The following is a 10,867-nucleotide window of genomic DNA, read 5'->3' on the forward strand; positions in this document are numbered from 1 at the left end:
CTCCACAATGTTCACTTTATCATGTGAACATTGATGACTGAGATTATCACATGATGTCATAAAGCTGCAGAAAATAAAGTCACTGAGCACTGAGTCTGTCCTGAGCCCTGATTGGTCCATTTATTCTTCTGAGGTTGTCTCAGAATCAAAAATACTTTCTTAATCTTCAGGAGAAATTCTGTTTGTTACAGCTGCTCCAGAGCAGAAATAAAAATAAAACTCAGATATGTACACATTCAATTATAACATAGACTAACAAGATGTATTTAAGGTAAGAGATAATTAAAGCTTCTGGGTCAGTGAGAAGTGAAACAAAAACAGAGACAGAGTAGCTACAGAAAACTGTCAGTGTAGAAAAAGGCGGATCAGGGAAGGAACACAAAGTCCTGGACTGGGTCTGACTCCAGGAAGTTCAGATCCACATCACTGTCACCTGCTGCCTTCAAACCTCTAAAACACCTGACTGCAGGTCACGTGATCACTCTGATAGGGAAACACGTGAACCTGCTGATTCCCGATCAGGTAAACCATCGAACATCTCCCACTCGTTGTGCTTTTACTTTGAAGACAACACTTTGGCGCTTCCGGTCCGTGTGACCTGGGGGATCTTGACCCGGACTGAGTGTAATCCTGGGTCCCGAAGTGGACCAGGAGTGGATGACGGAGGGACCGGGACAGTTCGGGTCTCAGTCTGGAATCAGGCCGACGGGAGGTGGGTCAGACTGGTCACCGTGCTGGTCTACGTCCTGTCCGTGTCCCTGGCCCTCTACTACAGCCTCCTCTGGACCTCCGGACCCGGACCGACGAACCCAGACCTCCGGGACTGAATAGGTAAATAAGAGTGATGATGTCGCACGTGACGTCACACATTTGAGCAGGACAATTTGATCAGGGACGGTGACGTCATATTGATCGGCCCCGAGGCTGAGTTCGCTCCACCCCCCGGCTCTGAGCTCCGCCCAGCCGCCGCCGTCACGCCAGAGGATCAGTCCAACTGGCCAACACACCAGGCCGATCCGGCTGGACGAAGGAACCGAATAAATAGGCTTTTTATTGATTGGTTGATCAGCTATTATAATTCACGTTGTCATAAAAATGTTTCTGCTCACTAAGCCAATCAGAGGCGGAGGCTGTGATGACGTTTGTCCAAAGGTTAGGGCTGAAAGTAATAAAGTAATAAATCACTTTAACAAAAACCACTTCAATAATCACACCTGACCCCATAACACACAACTGTCCTTTAATGCACCCCCACCTTAATCTGCCCACATTTGGTTCCTAATGTCAGCTGGCACAAAAAAAAATAATATTATTTAAATATTTAAACAGAATATTTCACACACAGCTGATCTGATGACATGATTGAAATAATGAAGTAAACTGGCATTGGAAATGAAACTAAAATAGGAAAATCCTGAAAATCTTTTCAGGTTTTGAGATTTAGGACAAAAAAAAAAAAAAAAAATCAAAGCAGTGGTCACTTCAACAGAAATCCGTTTGTTTATTAAGAACTTCAGAAAAACAAGAACCAGTTGAGCAGAACTTCAAATCCAGGAGACGTGAACCAGCCCATTCTGGGTCAGATTGAGGTAATCCAGATTAATGACGGACATTAAGAAAAAAAAATAATTTGTTTGATTCTGAACCGTTTCAAGTTTGACCCAGCACTAAATCCAGATCATGAGTAAGACATTTGTAGTACAGTGACTATGATGGTCTGCAGAGCCCATGTGACCTCAGATCCTGGTTCATACAAGACACATGTTCCAGACTGGTCTGACCTGGTTCAGTAATGTCTGGGTTAGTTAAAAACTGGTTGGTTCTGGACTGTTCAGTGCTGGATCCAGAGTCTGGATTTGATTTGGTTCTGAAATGGTCTGGTTCAGAATCAGCCTCTGCTTCGGTTCATACTAAATTGGTTTGAGCTGGCTCACGCTGGATGAGGTTTTAGTTCAGAACCACTTCCAGATTGTGAGCTTGGGTTCACTCAGATCCATCTGGTTCAGACGGATTCTGAGAGGGTTTGGTGCTGAGTCAGGCTTTTAAACCCAGTTAAAGGTGTAAAGCATTTACGTGACTCGTAAGGCATCAGGTTGGTCCAGCAGAGACCACTAGTGTTCTGCCCTTTACAGAGTCCCAATGAGGGGGCGGGTCCATCCCCCATAATGCATCACTGTGAAGAAGACAGTTAAAGACACCGCTGTTACAGTAAAGGCACCAATCACAGAGCATGTTGGACGGCGAGTGCTGAAGGAGAATGACTCAGTGTGTGAAGGTAAGAGGTCAAAGGTCAGACTGACTGACCAACTACTACATAAAAATATTCTGGGACATCAAAATGAGAAACGGTTTACCTGGAGCTTGAGGCTCCACTTTCATTTCCTGCTTCTCGGAGAATTCCCTCCAAAACAAACTCAGCGAACTGTCTTCTCATCCAAACGCCTTAGTCCTGGTCTTCAGACCCATACAGGGTCTGAAGACCAGCAATGTGGTTTTGTTTCGGAGGGAACTGCTCGTCATGAGTTCACACTGCAAGCAACATGATCATGAACCAGACGAGTGAAAGGCATGATGGGAGATTGTCTGGCTCTCTCCACCTGCAATCAACACTTTGGTCCAGGATTCATCTCACAGGACAAGTCTAGTTTCTTCTACACATCTACACAACTTCCAGACTCTGTCCAGCCCTCACATCTGTACATCACCTGTATGAAAACCAGCTTCTTTATAAATATTCTCACTCTGCTCTGATGAGTGTTCCCCTCCAGAGGCAGGTGGTTTCTCACCCTGACCCTCTCCCGCCTTTGTGTAGGATCTGACATTTTTTGAGCAACATCAACATCACGCCTGATAAAGACTAATATCAGTGACCAATCACCAGCCCTGCTGCTCGCAGTATAAAGGTCCCAGTGGGTTATGCATATACTTAAAAAGTGCAGATTGAAAAGTTTTCATTTGGGATCAAGTGCATATATTTGTTCTCACATTTATGGCTTTCAAAGTTACAAACTAGTATAAATGCAGAGGATGATTTGGGTCCTTCCTATAGTCTCTTGGTGTGTTTGGAGTTATAGTGGCTCCTCATGTCTTTACGGAGGCGGAACTTCTCTCCACAGACGCCACAGATGTACAGGTGGACATCCATGTGCTTCTCCAGCTGCTCCCCACCGGGGAAGATCTGGAAGCACACCTGGCAGATGGTTTCCCCGGCGGACAGGTGGGAGATCATGTGTCGAACGTGGTCATGTTTGAGGAAGGTTCCCTGGTCGCAGACTGGGCACACGTAGCGTGCCATGCCCTTGTGCATGTCAGTGTGCAGCCTGAGTTGGCGCTCCCGCAGGAACTGCTTCCCACAGGTCTGGCAGGTGAACTGCTTCTCCTTGGTGTGGACGGTGTAGTGTTCACGTAGATGGCAGCGCTGGTAGAAGCCTTTGCCACAGATGCTGCAGAAATGTTTGCGGCGGTGATCCGGCTCTGCTCCCTCCTCCAGCAGCACCGGGCGGAACAGCTCCTGGTCATGGCAGGACAAGGCGTGCTCCAGAGCCAGGTTCTCGTTCTGGAACAGCAGGCCACAGTGAGGGCAGGCCAGGTCGGCAGCCTCAAGCATGCCCTCCTCTATCCCCTGAGGCTCCTCCAGCAGGGAGGCCTCGTCCTCTCCATGGGAGTCTGACTCAGCGCCGTGAGATTCTCCACAACGTTCAGCGTGCTCCTGGAGCTGTCGGCCTTTGATAAGCACCTGGCCGCACCGTCCACAGGCACATATGTGGCCCATGTGGTTGGACAGGTAGTGGGCCGACTTGTCCTCCTCAGTTAACAGAGCACCGCACAGTTCACAGGGGGCGCAGTCACTGTCTAGCTTCTCATCCTTGACTTTACGAAGCTTTGCAGGAATCCCAGAATCATCACTGCTGGACATGTGGCCTTCAAAAGCGTCACTGTTTTCCATCCCTGAGACTCCAGGTTCTGGTTCACGGTCTGACCCTGTTTTCTCCCTTGGCATGTCTTTACGTGTGACATCACTAAACCGTGTGCTACAGTCTCTAGCTGCATGCTCACCGACACGAACCACCTCAATCTCAGGAAACATATTTTCTTCTCGTTCAGTCTTGATGGAAATGCTTCTTGTGGACCCAGGCTCACCGTCCGTCCCCGCCGCAACCGACCTGATGGCGAGCTCGGAGTCGGCCCTGGCGTCGGGCCAATCTTCCTCGCCTTTACAGACAACCCTGTGTTCCTCTGTGCTCTCTGACGCAGAGCTTTCAGCTTTACTTGAGTCGTTATCACCTTCGACATTACCTCTGGGAGGATGGTAGGCCTTCCTGTTCGTGCAAGTCAGAATGTGCTCAATTAAAAGCTTCTCACAGCTGAAGACAAAGCCGCAGTCGTCACAGGTGTAGGTTCGGCCAAAGCGAGGACGATCTTTCAGAGTTGAACTTCTACCGCTGGACCTCTTTCTCAAGTCACACGGCTGCTCCACTGCTCCATCCACAGCCGGTGGTGCCACCATGAGGGGAGTGTTCACCATCTCCTCCACAGCCGGCCTGGGGACGGTTGCAGGAACAGGTGGACGTGCGGCACTGTTAACAGGTTTCGGTAAACGCTCCACTTCAGCTGTGGCAGGCCTCTGCTGCTCATACATGCGTACTCCAAACATCATTTTCCCACCAGTGGGGCCAGTGGAGGAGCTGGATGAGGATGAAGAGGAGGCGGAGGAGGACGGGGTGAGGTTGGAACTCCTGATGTCTCTTAGATCCTCCAGTGAGTCCGGGATGTAGTACATCTGCAGGTATGCCATGGACGCTTTGAGCTCATCGAATTCATAGCTCCCCACGACGATGCGTCCAAGGTACATTAGCTGCAGGATAAGGTCGAAGCACTCGGCGCTGATCTGCATGTTGCTGAGATCGAGACGCCCCGCCCCCTGCTGGTCCCGGATGAACATCATCCTGAAGTAGGAGCTGCAAGCCGCCAGGACAGCCTTGTGCGCCCTGAAGTAAATATCACCAATGGCGATGAGGCAGTCGCACAGGAAGCCCCACTCTCGCTGGTTGTTGAGCTGCTGGAGCACGTGATCGCTGTGGCTCGGCCTCGCCATCGCCCTGCAGACGACACAGGAAACATGAGGAGACATGTTAAAGGGCTGCAGAGCTGAGAGGTTCCTCTGTAAGAGGATTTCAAGACAACCCATCCTGCTCCAACATGGAGATCTGAGTCCAGTCATCCAGATCAGAGTCCACCTCCTGAACACTCGACCTGAGTTGCACCGGTTTACTCCTCCAGGTCTGACTGAACTCACTTCACTTGACACTTGTGAAGTTTTCTGTTCATTATAAATAAAGTTTTTTCTCTTCCACACAACAGCTCTCAGCCCAAGCCACTGCTGGTCTGATTATAAAACCAACTCAATATGTTGACAGAAGTGTTAGGATTTGACTGTGTGGGGGGGGGGGTTAGGGTTGGGGGGGGGGAGAAGATATAGAGAGAGGGGAGAGGGGAGAGGCCGCTCTCAGCTAAAATGGAGATCACAGCTCCGGTTAGCTGCGCTAAACTAGCTGCTATTAGCATCGACCAAGCAGGAAGTTTGACGGATACGCGGCCAAATTAAAACGACTAGTTATGGAGATAACAGAGTGGGGTCGTGTTACATGTTCGAATCGCACTTACATTTTTTAAATGAGAATTTTATTACAATCTCAATTTCTGATTCATTCGTCTGAAGCTGCGGGCCGCTCTTACAGCGCATACGTCGCTTTATTGTGAAGAGTCGAACCGGATGCGGAGCACCTAAATGCTGAATGCGACGAACTGAGCGGTATCGCTCCCGCAAACAGCCCCGCCACCCCCGCACGGCCGCCCGCACTCAGCCAGCACCGACAGCAGCAGGCCGCGGGGCTTTCTCAACTTTACTCGGCCGGCCTGCAGTGCCGACCGGACAGACGGTCCCCGACTCACCGTTGGTTCTGCTGACCGGCGGAGGAGCTGCTGCAGGCGGCGGCGGAGCGAAGGTTCCTGCCGGAGAGTCGACGAGTTCAGGCGGCGACGGCGGACGAAGGAGAAGCTCTTCTTCTTCTTCTCCTCCTGCAGGATGAAAGAACTTCCGCACAGTCTGCCGCCCCGTCGAACTGCACACAGAAAGGAAACCCGAAGAAGAGAGATGGGACTTCCGGTCAACGCGCTGGACTTCAAAACAATAAAACTAAAGCTGATATGATCAGCTGTTCAAAACGCACCGAGAAACACCAGCTGATTTAGTTTAAACAAAAGTTTAAACAAAGTCAAACCAAACCGAAAGCAGTGAAAGACAAAGACACAGTCAGCTGAGGATTCACTGAGATGAAGGCCTTTTCTCGGTGTGAATAATTATTCCATTAATTGCGTCCATTTATTTGTGTTTACAGTTCTTTTAATTAAATCTGGAGTGTATGTTGATTTACACAAAGCGTATTTGTAATAATGCCTTTGTTTCACAGGCACTCTCCATATTATAATGATCCAGTATTCATAGATTATGACGTGAAACCAGGAAATATTTATACTGTTTCAGTCCCTGGATTTTATGATAACTGTTATTTTGAAAACCCAAAGAGGAAGTGTCGTGTGTTATTTTTCACTGTAACTTTACGGGGTGAATCGAGGCCGCGTGCTCACCGGATCCATCAGAGACCAGGAACCAGATTGAGGTCTCACTCTGATCCGGTTTTCAGATCCCCAATGGAGCCTCAATCATGACGTCACTACGCTTCATCACCCTTGACTTTCTGCTCTATTATTCAGATTGTAGTCAAAAACTCCGCGAGGATCACGTGACGTTTGAGCGGAGACACGTTAAATAAACATGACGTTTCCGTTTGAGTACCGTGAGTCTCGGATGGAGGTCCGGTCCGATCAGACGACACCTGAAAAATACAAGGCATTTTTACTACGGTCACCTGAAGTACACACAGGTACAATGACGTCATGACCTCTTTTAGCCAAATATAAGTCTAATACTTCAAAATATTAGTGTTTTACTTCATATTAAATAATTTTAATGCCAAAGGAAGATCTCTTCTGTCTTTGGGCGGCCTTGCGCGTGATAATAAATCAATATTGGCTATTGATTATATGTCTGTAGGTGACACAGGCGGATCACGTGACCGGCCCCTTTGACCCTTCCTCTCGCGAGATGTGACGCGGCGTTTGGCGAGAGCACCTCTGCAGCAGAAATCGGCTCCGCTGTTGAAACAATCGGCACATTTCTGCGGTAAGAGTCCAATTAACTGCGCGTGCACGGCGCGCGTGCACAGCGCACACAGACAAAGGCGGGGGAGGGGACTGCGCACGTGCCCGTGTGTGTTTCGGTTGAATGAGGACGTGCGTGTCGCGGATTGTGCAGGAGGCGGAGGATGGAGGCTGCTGATGAGCACAGCACGACGTGCACGCGCAAAGTCGTGGCGTTGTTTGATCGCGCGGGTGTCCGGTTTCCAGATCAGAGACAGTCGTGTCAGGTGACCTTCAGTGAGGTCAGAGGTCAGTCCAGTCCTCCATCACCTGTATCAGTCCAGATGCTCAGGGTGTGATGTCATCACAGGACGGAGGTGGGCGGAGCTCTGATGTCTGATGTGTGTGCCAATCAGATGGATGGATTGATTATTGATCAGGAAGATAAACAGATTTTCTCTCTTCGTCACAGACACAACACAACAAAACAACTTGAGCACAAACCAGTTCAGGTTCTGAGTCAGAGTCCCCTGACAGGAGGAGGACCAGAGGAGGCCCAGGACCAAGAACTGCAGCAGGTCCTCATCCTGGAGGATCAGGGTCCATATGATTACTTTGGTCCCTCGACCTGAGGCCTGAGAACTGAATCCTGAGACCCGAGCTTAGTTCTGATCCAGATCATAATCTGGATCTGTCTGGTCTTGGAGGATCCCGATCTGTCTGGTCTGTGTCAGGCCAGTTTTTAAACATAAAGTAAATAAAAACTAACTAAAACAGAAGGTTTTACATCCAGATGTTCATTTATAATTTTCTCATCAACTTTTTCACAACAGAACAGAAGAGAAACGAACTGAATTCTTGTCTTTTCAGGATCATTAATTGATTCATTTGACATGAGAATTTGCAGAACATTGTGATGTCACAGTGAAGCTGACCTCTGACCTTTCAATAGGAACATAATTTTATCCTCATTAGATTTAAATTGTCTCCTTAAATTGGTGTAGAAATTCATCCTTTCTGCTTTGTGAGGTCAGATTGATCTTTGACCTTTGACCACTGAAGGTCCTCAGAGACCATGCGGTTCGTTCCTGAGTCTTCACGTGTGATTGTGTTCTAGATCGGGTCATGGAGGTGTCGTCTCACAGCCTCTTCCTGCTGCAGCAGCTCAACGTTCAGAGAGAGTTTGGCTTCCTGTGCGACTGTACCGTTGCCATTGGAAACGTCTACTTCAAAGCTCATCGCGCCGTGTTGGCTGCGTTCTCCAACTACTTCAAGATGATCTTCATCCACCAGTCCAGGTGAGTCCAGGTCTTTCTAATGTAAATGTGTGTCCAGAACGGCGGTCCTGACTGTATGTTCCTGTTCCCAGCGAGTGTATAAAGATCCAGCCCACCGACATCCAGCCGGATGTTTTCAGCTACCTGCTGCACATCATGTACACCGGCCTGTGTCCCAAACAGCCAGTGGACCAGGGACGCCTGCAGGATGGCATCAAGTTCCTCCACGCCTACCAGCTGTGCCGCAAACCAGATGAGGGCGCTGCCGATGCCACGTCCGATGTGGTGCGCATGTCCAACTTGTATGGCATCCAGATCTCCTCGCAGCTAGCCAACAAGGAGGGGCCCGGCGTCCCCAAGACCACAACTGTGTCACGTGGCGCTCCCGAGGACGGTCGTTCCTCTGGTCGGGGGGGGCGGTCTCACACGCAGCTGTCTCTCACCGTTGGACTGGAGGGGGTCCCATCAGACCGTCAGGCCTCAGCCCTACGCAACGTCTGCTCAGTGGCATCTGGAGACGACTCGGACATCTCAACTCGCATCAAGCAGGAGAGGGTGGAGGAGGAGGAGGGGGAGGACGGCGAGGAGGGTCCAGGGGCAGGGTCTCCTTCTCCGGCTCAGGGCAGCAGTCCCAGTCGGAGTCTCTTTAAAGACCGGCCCCTGGTCCTGCTGTGCCCCCGCTGCGGCGAGCGATGCTCATCGCCTGAGGGCCTGCGGGAGCACCTGTTCAGCCACGCCCTCAACCCTGCCCGCCTGATGGAGGGGCTGTCACACACTGGTGTGGAGGAGGGGCCGGCAGCTGGCCAAGAGCAGCTTGACGCAGGATGTTTAGAGGAGGCGCTCAGGCAGAGCCAGGTGTTGGCCAATCAACTGGCTGCTGAGCTGAGGAGGAGTCGGGGAGGCGGGGAGAGCAGCCCCACTCCTGCCATCTTACATTCCCGTAAACGGAAGATCGCCTGCGCCGTCTGCAGCCTTCGCTTCTCCCACAAGAGCCAGCTGCAGGAGCACATGTACACCCACACTGGCAAACCGTCACGCTACCACCGCTACAACCGCCTCTGCAGCCAGCTCTTTCAGGCCTCCGCCCACTTCTGCGAGGGCACCACAGAACCAGGAGGAGGGGGCGGAGTCTCGGCCGGCAGTGCTGCACTCTCAGAGGAGGCCAACAGGGACACTCAAGACAACGGAAGCTCCTGCTACTCGCTGGACTCTGAGATCTCCCAGGAGAGCGTTGACGGTATGCCTGTGGAGTGATGTCACCAGGGACTGACATGTTTGACCACAGGGAGGCAGAGTCCGAGTTCACAGGTTGTTCTGTTGTCAGGTAGTGGAGCTGGAGCTGTTTCTGTTTGTGTGTGTGTGTGTGTGTGTGTGTGTGTGGTTCTAGACTGGCCCTGAATACGTTGACTTCCTGTCGATTAGGCCATTTCATTGGTCCCTGTTGTTTCTGTGAACCAGCAGAGATGACATGTCACCCGTCAAACATCAGGTCGGGGGGGCAGAGGCCATGGAGTGGTGGAGACTGTGGGCGTGTCTTTGGACAGTGGAGTCTGAAGAAGCAGCGGTGCCTTGATGGGTTTGATGTTTCATTGTGTTTGAGCTTCATCTCTTTCAGACAATCTTCTTCTCAGTTCACTCTGAAGTTCACCAGCGTTTTTGAATGTTTTACAAAAAACCTGCAGTGGCTCACGTTGCAGACGAGCCCGCCGTTGATGACTTCCTAATATTTCCTGCTCCTCCACATGTAGAGCAGAAGTGTGAAAGTCTCTGCACTCCAAAACCTGTGCTTTTAATGTGAAAACCCTGTCGTTTTCTGTGGTCCAGCTCCTCCCACTGTTTCGTGGGTGGAGCTGTTTCCTTCCTCTCTCAGTTTGTAGGTCAGTGATCATGTCTACTGGAGATGTCTGACATTTTTTCAGACTTTATTTTGAAAGGGCCACAGGAAACACTGAGAATGCTGGAGACAGTTCAATGGTCCTTTAAGGAGGAAGTTCTCTGCTGTCTCTTTCTGTTGTCACTTTGAGATTTCACTGTTGACATGTTTATTATTGATTGATGAATGTGTGACTGTGACATTGTGACATTGTCTGTGTTTCACCGTAAAAGCAGCAAGTTGTGTGTTTTGTACATAAACATCAGTTTTTTCATGGATGGAACTGAACAGTTTTGTAAATAAATGTCTTTTTCCACCAATCAGATCACAACTCGAGCATTTTGACTCGACCTGGGTGTGGGGTTGGGGGGTTGGGGCTCTGAGAACCAGGAAGACTCCACCTCTTCACCATATGAGGTCTGTGATAATGATGAGGAGGAGCAAGAGAAGACTGGTCCAGAGGACCAGGTCATCAGGTCAAGATAATAATGATCTGCAGCGCTAAAGGACCCATTAG

General features: G+C 50.1%; 2 protein-coding genes across 5 annotated transcripts; one reads left to right on the forward strand and one right to left on the reverse strand.

Annotated features, from left to right (window-relative positions):
* Positions 1 to 1,481: 1,481 nt before the first annotated feature.
* Positions 1,482 to 6,116, reverse strand: zbtb1 (zinc finger and BTB domain containing 1). Its single transcript, XM_029495853.1, has 2 exons — positions 5,953 to 6,116; positions 1,482 to 5,099 (listed from the first exon to the last, which is right to left on the reverse strand). Exon 2 carries the CDS (start codon positions 5,093 to 5,095, stop codon positions 3,044 to 3,046), a length of 2,052 nt encoding a protein of 683 aa, XP_029351713.1. The 5' UTR covers positions 5,096 to 5,099; positions 5,953 to 6,116; the 3' UTR covers positions 1,482 to 3,043.
* On the forward strand, positions 5,958 to 10,610 carry zbtb25 (zinc finger and BTB domain containing 25). 4 transcript variants are annotated; one of them, XM_029495861.1, is made up of 4 exons: positions 5,958 to 6,350; positions 6,775 to 6,944; positions 8,318 to 8,498; positions 8,570 to 10,610. In XM_029495861.1, the coding sequence occupies exons 2-4, from the start codon at positions 6,836 to 6,838 to the stop codon at positions 9,729 to 9,731; spliced, it is 1,452 nt and encodes a 483-aa protein (XP_029351721.1). In that variant the 5' UTR covers positions 5,958 to 6,350; positions 6,775 to 6,835; the 3' UTR covers positions 9,732 to 10,610. The 4 variants fall into 4 exon arrangements, with proteins under 4 accessions (XP_029351721.1, XP_029351722.1, XP_029351723.1 ...); XM_029495862.1 differs by lacking the exon at positions 5,958 to 6,350 and adding an exon at positions 7,115 to 7,577 and having other exon boundaries at positions 6,829 to 6,944; positions 7,673 to 8,498; XM_029495863.1 differs by lacking the exon at positions 5,958 to 6,350 and adding an exon at positions 7,115 to 7,243 and having other exon boundaries at positions 6,829 to 6,944.
* Positions 10,611 to 10,867: the final 257 nt, after the last annotated feature.

This window comes from Echeneis naucrates, chromosome 24, assembly GCF_900963305.1.
Source record: "Echeneis naucrates chromosome 24, fEcheNa1.1, whole genome shotgun sequence".
Lineage (NCBI taxonomy): Eukaryota > Metazoa > Chordata > Actinopteri > Carangiformes > Echeneidae > Echeneis > Echeneis naucrates.